Source organism: Fundulus heteroclitus, chromosome 8 (genome assembly GCF_011125445.2).
Source record: "Fundulus heteroclitus isolate FHET01 chromosome 8, MU-UCD_Fhet_4.1, whole genome shotgun sequence".
In the NCBI taxonomy this organism is placed as follows: domain Eukaryota; kingdom Metazoa; phylum Chordata; class Actinopteri; order Cyprinodontiformes; family Fundulidae; genus Fundulus; species Fundulus heteroclitus.
The window spans coordinates 28564408-28581966 of NC_046368.1; the positions used below are offsets into that span (position 1 = coordinate 28564408).

Genomic DNA, 17559 nt, shown 5'->3' on the forward strand with positions numbered 1-17559 from the left:
ATAAAGGGACTACCTTTCATTTATTTTTGGGAGATATTTTAGCTGAAATTGAAATATGTAAGCTCGAAAAAAGGCCAAAACCGAAGAACTCTGTGAGGGGGCAAATACTTTCTAATGGCACTGTAAATGGCATAGGTTGCGCTAATTCACTTAAACCCAAAATTAATTATTTTTCTCTTCTGATTGGAAGCAATCTTAACATTTTGAAGTTGCCTCACCATTGTCCGGATATGAATTTCAGCTAAAGATTTGGGTGATGGAACGAGACCTTCCAACCCCGGACTTGGAGGTCATCACCAGAGATAAATCCGAAAAATATCATCGGAAACATGCAAATGAGCAAAAACTGTGATGCCAATGAAGATCTTTCCATTGATAAACAAAGATGTATACTATACATCCATACACACACATGTATATATAGATAGATTACACTATTTTATTAAAGAGTCCCACTCATGCGGAGTGGCTCAATGCTCCATTCTTGACCTCTTCCTCTTCTCTTTTTACCCTTCCCATTGGGGTCAGTTTTAAGAAAACATGGTTTAGCCTTTTTTTTTTTTTTTTTTTTTTTAAGACAGAAGTCAGACTTTTAAGCACTAAAAAGGGAAATCATTTCTCTGCAAATAAACTTCTTGAATGCATTGCAGAAATCATGGATGTCTACGAACTTCTTACACCAGAACAATAAAGAGACTGAGTTTATGGTGTTTGGGCTCATTGATGTCTCTAACATCAGTGTTAAAGTACACACGCTGCTACAGACCTGCGTGTAAGATTTCAGAATAATAATGTTGATGCTCAGTTAAAATCTGTGGTTCGGTCCAGCTTTTTCAAACTGAGACAGCTGACCAAAGATTTTAATCTGTGCTTTAATTACAACTTGCTTATATTATCAGAAACTGGATTATGCTAAATCAGGGAGAACACATTGTTGAGCTGTTTTTGAAGAACTTCTGCTTGCAAAACAACCACATTTCCTCCTTTTTAGGAACTATTAATATTTTCAACTCTGCATTATTATTATAATAGCTCGTTAAAATAAAACTCAGTTTCCCTGAGTGATTTACACACACTAAACACCAGTAATTCAAAGCAGAATAAAAAGTTAAAGCCAGCAAATGCAATTAAATGCAGATACACAAATACAAACACTAAAAACGGCAAAAGCTCAAATTTAGACTGTTAAAAGCCAAAAAGAAAAGATGTGTTTTAAGAGAACAGTTAAAAACAGAAAGGGAGTCGGCCTGCCTGATGGGCAAAGCTACTTCATTCCACAGTTTTGGTGCAACAACCAGAAAGTGTGGTTACTTCTTTGCAGTCTTTGTTTTTCGTATGACTAATAAAAACTGATCCGCCAACCTGAGCAAACTAGAGGAAGTGTGCATATGAAGCAGGTCTGAGATCCTGGAAAACAAGGCCATGAAGATGTTTAAAAATGAAATGATAAAAAAAAAAAAATCCCGAATGTGAACCAGTAGCCAGTGATTTGCTGCTAAAACTGGAGAAATGTGTTCTCGTTTTCTGGTAGCAGTTAAAAGAAGAGCAGCAGCGTTTTGAAGCAGCTGCAGTCAAACCACTAGAGTTTTATTAAGCCCAGAGTAAAGTGGAGTGAGGTAATCTAAGCAAGTTGTAATTGAAGCATAGATTAAAATCTTTGGTCAGCTGTCTCAGTTTGAAAAAGCTGCACCGAATCACAGATTTTAACTTGAGCATCAACTTTCTTATACCCAGGTCTTATACGCAGGTCTGTAGCAGTCAGTGCCAGATACTGACTTTAAGGTACAACGTGATGTTAGAGACATCAATGCGACCAAACAACATAAACTCATTCTCTATTGTTCTGGTGTAAGAAGTTTGTAGACATCCATAATTTCTGAAATGCATTCGAGAAGTCTATTTGCAAAGCAATGATTTTCGTCTTCTGCCTAAAAAAAGAAGGCTAAACCATATTTTCTCAAAACTCACCCCAATGGAACGGATAAAAAGAGAAGAGGAAGAGGTCAAAAATGGAGCTTTGAGTCATTCCACACGAGTGGGACTCTTAATAAAACAAAATTAAAAAGCAGTTCTCCATTCTTTAGAAAAAAAACTACGGTTTGGTGTGTCCTGGCTGATGGATGATGACTTTGACACGCTGCCATGGTTTATTGAAATGATCCAGAAGGTCCTCCGCTGTGCTCGTGGCACTAAGATATATAAGAGGGAAAAAGATTCTGATAAATATTTGGCTCCTCTTTGAATTTAAAGACGTTCACATGAACAAAGCCGACACTTTCTCCTTCGCCCTGGCCAGTGTCCCCTTCATAAGGATTAAACCTGCCGTTTGTGGCCAGTGCCAATTCAAGTTCCACCTTTGGCCCCCACAAAATAATGAGACAAAAATTACAGCAGATATTTGCAACTATAGTGGACCACACTGCATGTTTGCATCCACTTTTAGCAGAATTTGATAAATTTCCACTGAGACGGACCCGGACGTGCTGGATATTCAAGAGAACAGAACATCAGAGACCCTCCCGATCTAACCAGGGAGCAAATGCTAACACCCACACACAACCGTCCAGGTTCCAACTCCAGTGAGGCCCCCTAGGTGCACCTTAACCCCACTGGTTACCCACACCCCTCCACCTCCCAACTGCGGTATTTTTTAAAATAACCTTTTTTTTTCTTTTTAGAAACTCATGCATGGACTTTGCTTCAGCTCTTTTTGGAGTGCATTCCAAACCTTCACATCACTAGCTGAAATCTCTTCATGGAGGTCTGAGGTTCTGAAGTTGAGGATTTCCCTGTAATCATAGCCCCCCACTCTATCGGTGAACAGTTTTTAAATAACTCATGCATGTTCATTGGTATGAGCACTCAGAAACTATTCTGTGCCATCTCCAGGCAGACCTCCCTCTACTTCTAGGGGTTGTCTTTCTCCTTGTTACAACGCCCTCCGTCACCAACAAACAGTTTCAAGTTCATCTCCATGATCTTATTTTAAGTTGCAGCCAGTAGATAACTTTAGCAGGGCCGCCCATCTCCGGTTCCAACAATAAAAAGATAGTCTAGTCTGGATTTATCAGCAGATGGAAACGCACGCGAGACTGCCCCCTTTCTCGTACCGCCCCTGCGCCATCTCAAAAGCTTTTATTTTGAAGGCCGTCCATGTTAGAGCAAGTGATCCAGTAGGTTTCGGTTTTCGGCGGGAGGAGTTATTGTTTGACGGTGAATAACAGTCGCCTTCCCTCCAACAGAGAGCAGAGAGCAGACGAGGACAGCAGAGAAGCCCCCATCGCGGGGACAGGTAGGCTCCAATGCTCTCCTCCACCCCGGGTCTGCAGGATGCAGCGCCGCTGTCTTATCGCGACGATGCTGAAGCTAAGGGCGCGTTTACGCAGGCGCCCCGGTCCGCCGGCAGGGGGCGCGAACGGTCCAGTTGTCCAGGTGTTATATGTTCATCCTCTGCCTGGGATCCAGATGTTGGCACATGTGGAAGTAAAGATGTTTTAATTCTGTGAAAAAGATGCGACTTATTGTTGCGTCGTTCTGCTCGGGGTTCCCAGCAGGAAACGACGCCGTAATTGTTTATGTTTCACACCGAGGATCGTAATCCCGGAAGCTCGTCTCATGACGCTCGTCTCCCAACAGGTAGACGGCATGGTGGCCTGTCTTCCGTCCATCACTGAAGGCGGCTACGGCCAGAATGATTCAGAGCTCTGGCAGAGATCTTCATTTCATTTCCATTCAAATAAGAAGTGGATAGGAAACGGCCAGGCCTTTGTTTAACTGGTATCTCTCTAAAAAAAAAAAAAAAAAAAAAAACATTAAAAACCAACCAAACTGCAAATGTACTGATATATTTGAAGAGATGTATTTTTTTTCTCCTGCCTTTGGCTCTAGCTGTACTTGTTTCCCTCGCTTTTTGTATGTTGTTTTGTAAAGTTTATTTTCCCCATATCAGATTTGATTTGTATACTCTTGTATCATCTTCCTGTCTCATGTTTCCCCATTATATCTACTGCTGAGTTAACTGTGTCCCAACCCTAGTTATTATTATTTCCTATAGTCTGTGTCTTCCAGCACTTCTAACTGCTCCCACCTTCCTTTGTGATCTACATAGAACCAGCTTCCTTTTATATCTTCATCCCACTGTTTCTGTAATTAAATTTTCCTTTAATAAGGCTTTTGACCTCTGATTCACTAAACGTGACCCCTATAACACAGCCGCAGTTTTCCTATCCTTAGGCCTTCTTATCTGCCATTTTGCTTCTTTTCACCTCTACATGTGCAGGAGCCCAGAGAAACACCACTGCTAACCCCATCATCTGATTAAGCTATAATGTTTGGTGGATTTTCCTAAATGGAACTGTGGGTGTTTTTTTGTTTTATTTTTACATCTTTTGACCTTTATTTAACCAGGAAAAGTCCCATTGGGATTAAGAACCTTGACAATTACAACTGGGTTACACAATTACAACAACATACAGATCAGAAGGGTCACAATTCATTTAAAGAAGTTCTCTCTAGTGCTCTGAGTCTAGATTTAATAGTACTCAATGACATAAATTCAGTTAATTTCTAATCTTATGTTTCCAAGAGATTAAGAGATAATATCTTACAATGATTCTAAAAACAAATAACCTTTATTTGTCCTTCTTTTGCCCATATTTTTATTGCAATATAATGGAGCACTTTCCCCTTTTCCAAAAGTCTAGAATGCAGTTCTTGCTTTAGAAAAACCACATGTCCACCTCCCTACCAGCACTATTATAGCCATTAATAACAACGTCTAATGTAGGTTTCCTGAAGTCATATGTTTTCAGGTTTTATTTTAAGTTTTTCCATGAATCCTTTGAACTCCTGACCATTTGCTACCAGACTTTTTGCATCCAAATGCTGCAACATCATGCTGCTTAGCCACCTGTACCTGTGTGCTGGCCACCTGCCGGACGTTTTTGATTGATCTGTTCCATGGAAATATTCCTCACCCCTAAGAGTTTTTCAGCTACTTTTACGTTAATTTTCAAGTTTTCCGTATTACGTTTAACTCGGTCAGCGCCGTTGATGACAAAGGCAATAAAAAAAATCAGTTTGTCAAACTCTCTGGGGTCACCAGTCCTTACCGGGCTGCTCCGGTTCCCGTCTTTATTGCCTCAGCGTTGTTTAAGTTGTTTGTTGTCTTTACTTTTTGAAAGGAAGAAAATTCTTGGGGATGACACCCTAAAGAGGCTGTGGGGTCTTTATTTTCTGTAATCTCTTGATACAACTAACTTCTATATTATGAAATCCATGCTTTCTTTTTTCTAGGTCACCTCCTCCTGACAGTTTCTTTTCTCCTAACTCTTCCACTCCCCCTCTTCTTGTAAATACATTCTATGAGCAATATTTCTCTTTTTTATTTCTCTGATTTGTAGTCGATTAAAACATGATACCCTCTTTGAGTTTTTGCCGTTTTCAACATCTACGTTTTTCAGTTCCTTGAACATAATTTTGATGTCTTGTTCCTTCTTGAATTTGATCATGACATTAACACTTATTCTTTCATAGACTTTTTACGCACGCCATTGTTCCCTTCGTCCGTGCAGTGCTACCTTCCTCCAGATATTTTCTATTGCCCGGGTTCCCCAAGTGTCCTTCCAACTGGACCAGTCCTCTCGCCTTTAACCGGTTGGCGTTCCCTCACTTCGACGGCCGCCTTTGTTAGACCAAAACATCCTCCATTCAACTTCCGGGTTTTCCACCAGCCTCCGGGGCTTCCCAGATAAGCTTCATATCATATGCAGAAGCCAGTTTACATTTTTTTTTCTTTTCAAGTGTTAATGTTTTTCTCATTTTACCTCATCAGCTTCAACTATTTTGTGCCGACCTACATTAGATAAGGTTAAAAAAAACATGGAGGTAACAAAATAGGTGAGAAGCCAAGGGGATGAATACTTTTGCAGGGCTCTGTAGATGCTTTTGTTTCATGGCAGGCATTCATTTGAATGCTATAAATTTGTAGTTTATCAAAGGCTGCTTCTTCAGATCCTTGTGAGCTCCTGTTGAGAATCATGTGATCTGCTGAACAGGCGTTTTCTCACCATCCTGACTTGTTTACCTGTTCAATGCTGGTGGAATAAACACCTGGTTAATCTGCACTTTATCTCTGCCTCATGCCCCCTGCTTAATCCAGCCGCTAAAGGCCGTCCTAACAGATCCACTGCTTACTGTTTCTGAATACTTTCTCCCAGCTTTAAGAGCTCAGTTTCTTCAAATTAAGTAATACTGTTTTTCTTTTCTTTTTTTTATGGAGGTCAGAAGTACCAAAATGAGGAGCTGCAACCCATGGGTCTTTTTGCCTCCCATCTTCTCTGTGTGTACCGCTGCTGGACTTTGGGGGGTGTAAGTTCAATCGCCTTTAGACGTTTATTCCAAAAGCTGATGCAACTCAAACACTAAATAGAGAAGAAAACCTCTACAAGCACACAACACGACTTTTGCCGATTCTTTATTGATGATATTGATATTTTAATGATGACAGGACTGAATCGTAGATGCCGTATGGTGATGGTGGATTGTAATGATGAAGTCAGGAAACAAAAATTGGCAGCAAGGGCAAAGTGAAGAGCAGGAAGGATAATCCAGGATGAGAGCAGACGGATCAGCAGCAGGTGGTGGAGGGACCCGGGGAGTGTCTATATTAGTACATCTCAAAAACTATGAATAACGTGTAAAAGTACAAAACATTTTGCCAGTCATTTCAGAAAGGAAAAAGGTTATTTATAGAAAAAGGTCGTTTATAGAGATTAATAAAGAGTAAAATGGTCCAAACTTTTATTTCTTATATTTTTAATAATTATTGCTTACAGCAGGGGTGTCAAGCTCATTTAGGTTTAGGGGCCGCATTCAGCTTAATCTGATTTTAAAACTCATTGCAAGATTAAATAGAACTAATAAAAGTGGACTTGTTGTTGATTTTTATATTAAATGAATTTCACTTTTACACAATATATTATGAATAACCTCAGCGTTCTTTAAGAAAAGTGTGTGCAATTTCAACAATACTTTTACTCAGTTAAACATTTACTTGTGCATTATGCATAAGAACACTGTACCAAGTCTTGATGTTCCGCCCAACATGTAGTTGTCTTTGCTCCAGTCCTGTCTTCTTCTGCATTTTTACAGGTATTTTGTAGCTCTCTACGATAACAGGGTGTTACCACTGAGCTCAACGTACAGGTAGGAGTTATATTCCAACATGTGCAGCCGATATTTACTCATATTTACTTACTTGAATAAGATCTGGTTTTCGTCTTCCAGGCGCAGGAATGGAACCGCAAATTCTCCCTACATCAGGTACGTGCTGCACTCATGCTGCGTCATGATTAAAAACCATAAAACCAGAGGTTCCTCCTGTTATTTACTGGCTTTGCCTTTCCCAGCATGGCAGGCAATTTCCCTCCAGCCAGCTGCATCTTCAGTCAGGTCATGAACCTGGCAGCGTTCGCAGGTGAGCAAAGGGATGATGCGCTTCACACACAGGAATGAGTATCGACATGTTTCAGTGGGTTTTATGTGATAGACTCCCACAAAGGTTAGTACAGCACAAGGCAAACGATGCATGGTTTTTAATCATTTTTTTCTTTTTTTTTTTTACAATTAAAAATCTCAATTGTGGTTTGCATTTGTATTCAACCACCTTCACTCTGACACCCCTAAATACAATGCAGTGCAACCGATTGCATTCAAAAGTCAATTAGTAAATAGAGCGTCTGAGAACAGCCTCGGGTTGGTTGGAGACCAATTGGCAGCTAAGAGTCTTAAGGTAACCTTGGAGGAGCTGGAGAACTTTACCGCTCAGGTGGGAGAATCTATAAACCTCCAATCTGTCCTTCAGGGAAGAGCGATGAGAAGACCCTTTTTTATATTCTGGATTTACAGATCAACCTTCTGCAAAGCTCTGATTACTTTGTTTGCTTTGGTGAAATAGTGAATGTTCAGTTCGCTGTTAAGCAGATATATATTTATCTTGCTGTTTTTAATTGAAAGTGAAATCAAACGTTTGTGGCCTTCAAGTCTTTCAGTCGTGGTCTTTATGAAAAGACATTTTGACACGGCTGCTCTAAATGTTTGCTGTTATCTAGCCAGAATGATTTGGTTAGACAGCAGACGGCGGTTTACTGATTATCACAAGGTGAACGTAGAACATCCTCCACTTCATATGGATTCTCATTCCTGCTTGAGACGCTTACTGCTTGTGTACTCTTCTGTTTTAGGGTTTGTCGTGGGCATCCTCAGATACCTTCAGGTGAAGAACAGATTGGACAAGCCCTGGCTGAACAACCTTAGCCTGGTGCTTTTCTCCATCTCCTGCTTGGCAATGACAGCTGTGGGGAACTTCCAGGTAGCCGCTGACCACTAGGCTGGATCTCCCACATCCAGGCCGCAGCACACTGACCTGCCTTCTCCGTGTTTCCAGGTGCTGGAGATGAAGGGGATTCACGACGTGGCCACGTGGATGACGTTTTTGCCGGGCCTCGTCTACTTCTTGATTCAGTCCTACATCACGCTGAAAGTTAACCTGAGGAACGAGGGGAGGGTTGTTGCCATCTGCCGTTTCCTGCTGTCTGCTGCCATCATTCTCTGCATTATACTCAAGCAGTGTATCCTTTCACATAGAGCAGTTAGTTACAGGCAAAACAAAGCCCAAAGACAATAAAAGGCGGCGAAAAGCAGCAAAAGAATATATATAAATATCAATCAGGGACTGAATTAACCCTATAAGTACCAAATCCTGATGTATAGCACATCTACAGTTATGGACCAGCATCCTGCCCAGGGTGTACCCCGCCTCTCACTCATTGGCTGCAGGAGATAGGCACCAGACCCCCCCCCCCCCCCCCATCCACCCACCCATCTTACTCGATACGCAGGTTTTGAAGATGGATAGCACTTCTTATAACGGACACACTAACACTAATCAGTTTTATCACTGACGCTACATGATAATCAGAGTTTCAACAAAAACGAGTTAAACTGAATCAAAACCCTGGCGACAGATCCATCTGACATATAAAGCCAAGCATTTTACGCTTTCCAGCCACAAATGTCAATGTTTTGCCTGGATTTATGCATGACCAACAAAATGTAGCACATACTTGTGAAGAAAGGGGAAAAAAAAAACATGCAGGATTTTTTTTTTTAAAAGAAGGGAAAATCCAGAAATTGCTCTGCGCATATGTATTCCACCCTAATGAGACAATGTTTTATAGAACCCCTTTTTGGTGCAAGTCTTTCTGGTTATCTGCACCAGCTGCGCTGATAAAAATAAAATTATGTTTTTCAACATTCATCTTTGCAAAATAGCTAGAGCTCCTTATGATTGGCCCTAAATTGCATTCAGGTCCGGGCTTTGACTGGGCCATTCTAACACATCATGGACATGCTCTTTAGGGTTGGTGTCCAGCTGGTAGATAAAAACTGCACCCAGCTCCTCCTGCAGCCTCTAACAGGTTTATTTCTGCCCTGTCCATCTTCCCATAACCTCTGACCAGCTTCCCTGTCCCTGTTGAGGAAAAGTATCCCCACAGCATGACTCTGCCGCCGTCATGTTTCACTGTGATGGTGTGTTTAGGGTTCAGTGTTCGTTTTATTTCCCACACTGCGTTTTGGAAGTAAGCCAATAAAAGGTCCCATCTGAACAGAGCTCCTAATTCCATATTTGGTTTATCCACAACAGCTTATGACAAAAATTTCACCAAAGTCAGCTTGAAATCTATTTTAGCACTTTTGGCATTGAAACTTCATATTATAAGAAAATTACATTTTTAAGTTCCAATTAACTGATGTTATCAAAGCATAAAAACATTATTAATGAAGCACATTAATAAATCGATTATGGGAGAAATGTTTTCAGACTTATTTTTGCGTGTCAGACTAATGTTCAGTTGTTGCCCTTTTTTCCCCTCATACGGCCTTTTTACCCTCTTCACCCTTAACTCTCCTGACGCAGCCCTGGGGAGCCTCCCCTACATGCACAACGTCCGATGCCAGTGGGCCCTCGTCATGCTCTACCTGATCTTCCTCAGCACTTTTGCCATCGAGTTTCGTCACTGCCGCTTCGAGGTGGTGTGCAGAGACGCCGTGGAGGATCAGAGCGAGCCAGGAGCTTCTCCAGGGTGCAGAGAGCAGCTCAAACAGCTGTAGGAGTGCCACACAGCCCTGTGTAACTCTGTTAAAATGTTTTAGATCTTTTTATCTTTTACTTTGTTTTTTTTAATAAACATACAAGCGCACACGTCTAGCTTGTTATTTGATTCAGTCTCACAGCTACATCTAAGAAAGTTTGGACAGTTCTTCCAGCTGGTGCTGATTGCAGCCCAGGTGAATGACTCGTTATGAAGTGATACAACTTTCTGGTTTGGCTGAGCTCCCCTAGTGGAATAGTTTAGGTAACTGCAATAGCTTTATGGGAATGCAGGAGGAAGTGTTTTTTTTTTTACAAAATAATATGGGAACACTGAGATCGGCCGAGTCGCTGCGGGCCGCTCAGGATGGAGGGAACCGCACTTATGCCACTAGTCCAGAGGCCAAGTTAACAGCTTGCCAGTCCATCAGAGACACACACGCACTTCTAAGGGCAATTTCCAGTTAGTGTTGCGCCGATGCCATTTTTTGGCCCCGATACCGATACCCGATACCTGGCTGTGCAGTATCGGCCTATACCGATACCATACCGATACCATTACTTTGAAATTGATGTGTGTGTGTATATGAAGAACAGCATACTACTTGGATGTAAAATAATTGCTATCATGGCTTTGTCAAGCTGCTACCTTGTTAAAGCAGGAAAAAGACTAATACAAAGTGAATCCAGTAAAACTAGTGAGTGTCGGGAGAGAGAAGGCTGTGTTCAAATGACATACAAACATCAAAATGGTATCGGTGACCTATTTGTTGGTACTCACCGATACCGATACCACCATTTTAGTGTGGTATCGGCGCCCTGGCCGATACTGGTATCAGTATCGGTGCAACACTAGTTAATAGTTACCAAAAAAGTTGTGGTTTTGGATTGCGGGAGGAAGCCGGAGTCATTGTGGGACATTAAAAGATTTTCTTATCCTACCGGCTGGAGAACACAGAAAGTGGCATGCAATAAGTCCCCTAACCTGGATTCAAACTCGGGACCTCCTTGCAACAAGACAACTGCTGCATATTTCAGAAAGCCTTGGTTTCATGGTAAAAACCCAGCTGACTGTCCGAACCAAGAGACACAGCAGGCATCTGTGTGAGAGAAGGTGTTTATTTCCGTGCTACAACAACCGGTTCACGCAATTGATCCGTCTCTCTGGCGTCGTTTAGGCTCGTTCTCTTCCATCGTCTATGCTACACATAACAGGGGTGGCACATTTCAAACAGACACCGTTGATCCTGCGGGGGGGATGAGTTCAGACTTTTAAACTTTCACTGAGAAGCGAGAGCTTTCCGTCGGGCACCACTGCTGAGTGCTTCTACTTTCTAAGACAGGATCACGAGGTCTAACTGAAGCTGTTCTGACACATTGGCACAGGCAGACGACGTTTTTACAAAACGGGAACAGTTACGTTACGCTCTTAAACAAACAGCTGGAGGGTGGCAGTCAGACACGCAGTTCATCCAGAAACCAGAACGTGGAGTGGCCTCACAGCGTGTGTGCAGTGGTCTGCAGGGATGCTGCTGATTTAGGATTGTACAGCACCGAGCCACAGTCACCTCCCTCTTCAGGTATTACAACACTTTGTGAGGATTTCACTGTCAAAGGTTAGGACCTCACAGCGGCACAGAAACTTACTTATCCCTGTTCCACTTTTCCACATTTTATCACGTTTCACTCAAACTGCTACGTATTTTATTGGGACAGACCGACAGAGGGTTGCGTAACAATAAAGTGGAAAGAAAAGGATACATGGTTGAACATTTTTAGCAAGTTAAAAAAAAAAACAACTATGGTGGGAATTTGTGTTGAGCTGCTGATACCCCTTAGGTTGTGGAGAAGTTTAAAGAACTTTTAAAGAGCACTGGGTGTGAAGGAAGACACAATGAACACGTCGTCTCCCACCGTGAAGCACGGTGGTGGCAGCATCACGCTGTGGGGAGTCTTGTCGATGGGAAGAAGGATGACGGTGAAAAAAGGCAAAATCCTGGAAGAAAACCTGTCCGAGGCTGTAAAAGACTGGAGGCGGAGGTGGAGATTGACCGAGAACGAGTCAGATGTAGGCCTCTGCAAATCAAAAAGAGACGTACTCCAAAAACCTTTCAGCCAAAACTCAAGTTGGTTCTATGAAAAAAAAAAAAAAAATAATAATAAAAGAAAACTATGCAACTCAATATCCTCCGACCTCATGATTAAGAACTACTTTTGGCTGGTGTGTCACAAAATGTGGAAAAGTTTAAAGGAGTGCAAGTTAGTCACACGGTGAACAAAAAAAAAAAAAAAAAAGAGTCCCAGTTACTCTCCAGTCAGAATCAACAACAGCGGAGTAGTTAAAAAAAAAAAAAAAGATGGACAGGAGAGAAGGGAAAGGCGGATGCGTGTTAAGCTCGTCCCGTCAGCTGCAGTTGACTAAAGGAGGTAATGAGGTTGTAGTGAGCGCTCTCCTCGTCCGTCAGCTCCATGTTCCCGGGCCGCACCACCACCAGGACGTTCAGCCCGGCTTCTTCTGCCGCTTTGGCCTCTGCAACGACAAAAAAACCCACGGGTCGGTACGGATCCCAGACTCATGATCTGTCCCCACAGCGTTCAGACTCAAACCAGAAGAGTCTGTTGGACCAGAGCACCCGAGCCGAACAAGATCTAAATTAATTCCCTCCCAGCTTCATCTTTCTACAATTCTTTGCTCCCGTTCAAACTGCTTTAAAGAACAATATACTACAATTAACTACCGATACACGTTTTTGGCAGATATTTCTACTGCGGGCAGACTTTTCAAAGTGGACTAGATGGATGGAGACCTAAAAGTTGCGATGATTGCTAAACCCAGTGGCAGATGGTGGAGTTTTCGGGGTGGGGGGTCTAAACAGTGCCGTTAGCCAAGCTTTGCTGCTAAACCAGGTCCTGAAAAACACAGAGTGTATGGTCTTCCCCTGTCTGTGGACAGCTGAATAATTGTGATAAATGATTAGCCTCCAACTTCTCCTTATAAGTTCTTCTCTTAAAAGGCCTGCTTTCGAGTTACTGTCCTGAATTATTGCATTTTTTTTCCTGGGCCATTTCTAATTTCTGTTTGATCGTCTCCATCTCCTGCGGCTGAACCGGTCGTTCAGGCAGACTTTATATCAGCCAGCTGTGACGTGGCCCCATGGCAGGTACGGTGGTGTATGCAAACCAAGCTGCACTCAGCTCTGGGCGCCAGGGAGGTGCGCCCCTGGATGCTCCCGTCTCCTGCTCTGAAGAGGAGCTACTGCGCTTTACAACTTTACTCAGCATTAACTCTAAAATATTTATCTTGCACAGCTAAAATAAATATATAAATATATTTCAAAGTACTTTGATTTTACTGTCTAGTTGAAGGTAATGTGGTGACTCCCTGAACCTGTTGTAGAGTCTCTGCTGCACCTCCACAGACCTGCAGGGCCTCCCAGCTCCAGCCACACAGTAAGATTGTGAAGCAGAAGAAAATTCCCATTTGGTGTTAGACTTTCTTTGCAAACACAAAGAAAAATCCCACGGGTTAGTACTTTATCCAGTCGTTTTCTTTGGCCATACGTCTCCACCAGCTTTGTTCATCTAGACTCTGAACATTTTCTCCGTTCTTCTTTGCTGATCAGCTCCAGCTCAGTCAGATTGAGTGCAGAGCATCTGGGATTTTAAATGTCTTGGGTCACACTTAGGTCTGGACTTTGACTGGGCCATTTTAATCAATAAACACCCTTTCATCTAAGCTAGGGGTCCCCCAAAGTGCAATGCCAAAATAGAACTAAAAATAAGATTTTTTTTCTTGAAATGAGAGTATTTTTCCTTAATTTGAGCAGGTAAATATGATTATTTGTCAATGGAATAAGATATTTGCACTTAAAATGGGGAAAATTAATCTACATCATCTTTTTTCAAGTGCAGTATATCTACTTATCTTATTTCAGGGGTAAAAATACTCAATCCATTGGCAAATAATCTTATTTACCTGCTCAAATCAAAGAGAAATACATTAATTTCAAGAAGATTATACTTATTTTTAATTTTCTTTTTGCAGTGTGGGGGTCGCGAGAACGAGATGTCAGAGAATATTCTAGCTTTAATACAGCAAATGTATGTCTTTATACAGTTTGTCTTGAATATGTACAACTTTTCGACATCAGAGAACATCCAAGTTTCTCTCTCGCAAATATGTCAAACTAATCTCAAAATATCTTGAGTTTTTTTGTGGAAATGTACTCCTTTGAGGCCATTAATTTGTGTTCTTTAATCTATGATGGCCTTAATATGATTTCTTTCTGGAAATTATGAGAATAAAGTCATAGTATTGTGAACAAGAATAAATAACATTGCAAAAATAAAGTAAAAATATTAGCTTAAAGTCAATATATTATGAAAATAATCACACAATTGTTTGCACAATCGTTTTAAAGTCCTGATACTAATAGTAATTTGATGCTGATGTTCTAAAAAGACTTAAAAGAATAAGTATTTTCTTATTTGTAGAACTGATACCAGAATCTAACTTTACACGAGGCTGCGCTTTGTTGTAAGAGTTCTCATAAAGTTACGCCCTAAAGTAACCTTTGAATGCAGTCGGTTGCACTAGATGTTAGGGTTACTAAGGTAAAGGGGAAAGTAAAACAGTTTTTCAGCCGGAGATTTTACTTGATTAAAAAATGAGGCAAACATAGAACAACAAGTCCCTTTAGCCTGAGTGTCTGATTAGCATAAAGAGGAAGTGTAACGTGAAGTGGAAGTGACAGCACCACAGCTTACCTCTGCTTACGTCAGTCAGGAAGGTGATTTCTTCCGGCTGGCAGCCAATCCGCTCCGCGATCCTCTCATAGCTCTTAGCCTCGACTTTGGCCCCTATTGTGGTGTCAAAGTGGCCATCGAAGAGCTGAAATAAAAACAAAATCCCAACACCAAAGCTTCAGATTGCACACGGAATCCGAACCATCGACAGACACGAGATCCAAAGGTGACGGAAGCCGACGGGAAAACGGGGGGGGGGGAGGAGTTTGAATAAACGAAAAAAGGGAGCAACTCACATCTAAGACGTCTCCTTCCACAGAGTATCCGAACAGGAGTTTCTGAGCCTCCACGCTTCCGGAGGAGTAAATGTAAACCTTCAGGCCGCGTTCTCGCCACGTTTTGACCGACGGCACCACATCGGGGTAGATCCTGTTTGCAAACAGACCTACGTTGATTCAGTTGTGTAAACGGGCAGCAAAGCCGGCCCAATCCTGGTCAGAGCAGGGCCACGGCTGGAGAACCAAAACAACTCTGAGCGAGCGCAGCAGCGTACTTACTCGCCTTTGATTCTCCCAGACGTATAAGCGGCCCTCCACATGTGACCCTGGAGCTGTTTGAGCGCCGTGGACTTCCTGTCCGACGCCATCTGCCACATCACGTTCTCCACCACCTCTCTGATGGCCTTCTCCTCATCCGTGTGAACGGTCTGATCCACGGTGTGGACGGGACACGCCCGGTTCTGCCTCATGTCCTCTTCCATCTGCAAGGACAGCCGGGCATATCCAGAAAATAGAAATCATATCGATCGATATCGATAATTAAACAAATTCAAAATGTATATTTTAAGTGCAGCCCTGGCCATTTTATGCTGTTGCTTAGTTATCTATTTTTAGATACAGAACACACAAACACTGAATTCAAACTTAACCCTTTATTCAACCAACTTTTTACCAAAAAAGCGTGCTCTCTGAACTATTTTTAGGAGGCGGAGCTTGGTTCCTGGGTCTGCGTTGTGATTGGTTGGGAGGATGTCATCACTGTAAAATTAGCCTACAAGGCTAGAATGCAGAAAGAAGGAAAACTTTTATTCTACTGAACTTTTTATCGACCCTTTTTTCTATCATCGATATACGTCTATCGATAGATATATATTGTTATTGAATTATTGTCCAGCCCCATTTTCAATTCTAAAAAAAAAAAAAAAAGTAAAACATATCTTTTTCCTTTAACTATGTTCTACTTTATGTTGGTCTGTCCCATTAAATCTCAATCAAATGCATTAAAGTTGACGGTTGTAACGTCACCAAGCGTGAAAGTCTACAAATACTTTAGCAAACCACTGTATCTAGCCATCAAACTAGTTTCTATCTGGGATGCTTGCTGTGAGGATTTTTTTAAATTTATTTTTTAATGTGCCCACAGAATAAGAGTCAGCACATCCTCCACTGTTCAGTCACAGAAAGTTTCTTCTTCAGATCTCAGAGACAACAAACAACTGACATGCAGCCTTTTAATGCAGTCGGATGCACTTAACGACCCCCCCACCTGCTTTTTGAGCAGATGAACGTCTTGTTTGCATTCGTCTTCCTCCCAGTGTGTGGACAGATGATCCTCCAGATGCTCGATGATATAAGGAAACAGTGTGTCCTGAAAGGAAATGGCAGAACACAGAAAGTTTATTAGGAAATGTTCACATGTAATGGCCTAAATGTTATGGTGCGTTCAGGGCACTGGGGTCTTGATGCTTAGGAAGAAAATACAGAGAGGCAATTTCCATAGCAACAATAACAAAAATGGAAAAAATCTCGAAAAGGGGCTTGGTTTGTGACGTCGGCCTTTACCACGAGAGGGAAGCGCGTAGTATTACGACAGTTTTCGGTGAGCTTGAAGGCAACATAAAGGGACGTATTTTATTATTGACCCAACAATAAAACAGGGAAGCATAACATGTAACGACAGTGGTACGTCTTCACCGTAAAACTAGTTTTCCGATGAGCTACCGGGGTACCAGAGAGCTGTTAGCACAAGCACCGAACCCCGTCAGGACAGATTGTCGATTTAAACAAACAGAACTCGCCTTAACAAAGGTGATTGGCGTGGTGGTTCCCTCGATGTCCAGTAAAAGTGCAGAAGTGCGGGCAGGAATAGAAACAGTGGCCATGTTTGGCCCGAACGTCTACCGCTGGCAGTGGTTAGCTGACGTTAGCTTAGCTAGCAGCAGCAGCAGCGCTATCTTCCAGCCAGGCAGCGCCCCGCTCTGCCTGCTTCCCCAGGCCGGACAGGTGGAACACGGTAGGATGCAGCAAGAAAAACCCAGCAGACGGCGTGTTTCTAAACGACTAAGCGTGCCATTACCCCGCCGTTTGCTACCGCACAAAGCTGTGCTCAGCTCACATGTTCTGCCCTGTCACTTCAGCCTCCAGGCCGACAGGTGGCGACATCACCTCCATTGCATCACAAAGACAAACAGCAGCAGACGTCAAAGGTAGATTTAGAATATTACATCTAAACAATAAAAACATTTTAAAACAGAGAGGTATCTTTAATGAAAAGTACAACATGGTTAAAGGGTGTTATTTTCAAGAGTTAATTTCATTGAAATGCATTTTACACATACGCACACGTTTCTGTTGAACACATTCAGTAGAGTTAGGAAAAGT

At 42.1% G+C, this 17559-nt stretch overlaps 2 protein-coding genes across 5 annotated transcripts; one reads left to right on the top strand and one right to left on the bottom strand.

Annotated features, from left to right (window-relative positions):
* Window positions 1–3013: 3013 nt before the first annotated feature.
* tmem150c (transmembrane protein 150C) lies at window positions 3014–10218 on the top strand. Of its 3 annotated transcripts, none has more exons than XM_021320038.2 (8): window positions 3014–3292; window positions 6286–6369; window positions 7153–7206; window positions 7288–7323; window positions 7410–7477; window positions 8244–8371; window positions 8447–8630; window positions 9980–10218. In XM_021320038.2, the coding sequence occupies exons 2-8, from the start codon at window positions 6296–6298 to the stop codon at window positions 10171–10173; spliced, it is 738 nt and encodes a 245-aa protein (XP_021175713.2). In that variant the 5' UTR covers window positions 3014–3292; window positions 6286–6295; the 3' UTR covers window positions 10174–10218. The 3 variants fall into 3 exon arrangements, with proteins under 3 accessions (XP_021175713.2, XP_012725043.2, XP_021175711.2); XM_012869589.3 differs by having other exon boundaries at window positions 3015–3292; window positions 6281–6369; XM_021320036.2 differs by lacking the exon at window positions 3014–3292 and adding an exon at window positions 3583–3636 and having other exon boundaries at window positions 6281–6369.
* Window positions 10219–11840: 1622 nt separating this feature from the next.
* Window positions 11841–17343, bottom strand: enoph1 (enolase-phosphatase 1). 2 transcript variants are annotated; one of them, XM_021320080.2, is made up of 6 exons: window positions 16977–17343; window positions 16445–16546; window positions 15461–15659; window positions 15196–15344; window positions 14921–15044; window positions 11841–12683 (listed from the first exon to the last, which is right to left on the bottom strand). In XM_021320080.2, exons 1-6 carry the CDS (start codon window positions 17058–17060, stop codon window positions 12544–12546), a joined length of 798 nt encoding a protein of 265 aa, XP_021175755.2. In that variant the 5' UTR covers window positions 17061–17343; the 3' UTR covers window positions 11841–12543. The 2 variants fall into 2 exon arrangements, with proteins under 2 accessions (XP_021175755.2, XP_012725143.2); XM_012869689.3 differs by having other exon boundaries at window positions 12544–12683; window positions 15196–15328; window positions 15457–15659; window positions 16977–17060.
* Window positions 17344–17559: the final 216 nt, after the last annotated feature.

Bases quoted from the DNA above. Each gene is read 5' to 3' on its own strand.
- tmem150c (XM_021320036.2), top strand. From the start codon at position 3,616: ATGACGCTCGTCTCCCAACAG. The intron at 7,478-8,243 runs GTGAGCAAAGGG...CTTCTGTTTTAG, and splicing joins GAACCTGGCAGCGTTCGCAG to GGTTTGTCGTGGGCATCCTC. The intron at 8,372-8,446 runs GTAGCCGCTGAC...CCGTGTTTCCAG, and splicing joins CAGCTGTGGGGAACTTCCAG to GTGCTGGAGATGAAGGGGAT.
- enoph1 (XM_021320080.2), bottom strand. From the start codon at position 17,060: ATGGCCACTGTTTCTATTCCTGCCCGCACTTCTGCACTTTTACTGGAC. The intron at 15,345-15,460 runs GCGAGTAAGTAC...GAATCAACGTAG, and splicing joins TACGTCTGGGAGAATCAAAG to GTCTGTTTGCAAACAGGATC. The intron at 15,045-15,195 runs GTGAGTTGCTCC...TTTTTATTTCAG, and splicing joins TGGAAGGAGACGTCTTAGAT to CTCTTCGATGGCCACTTTGA.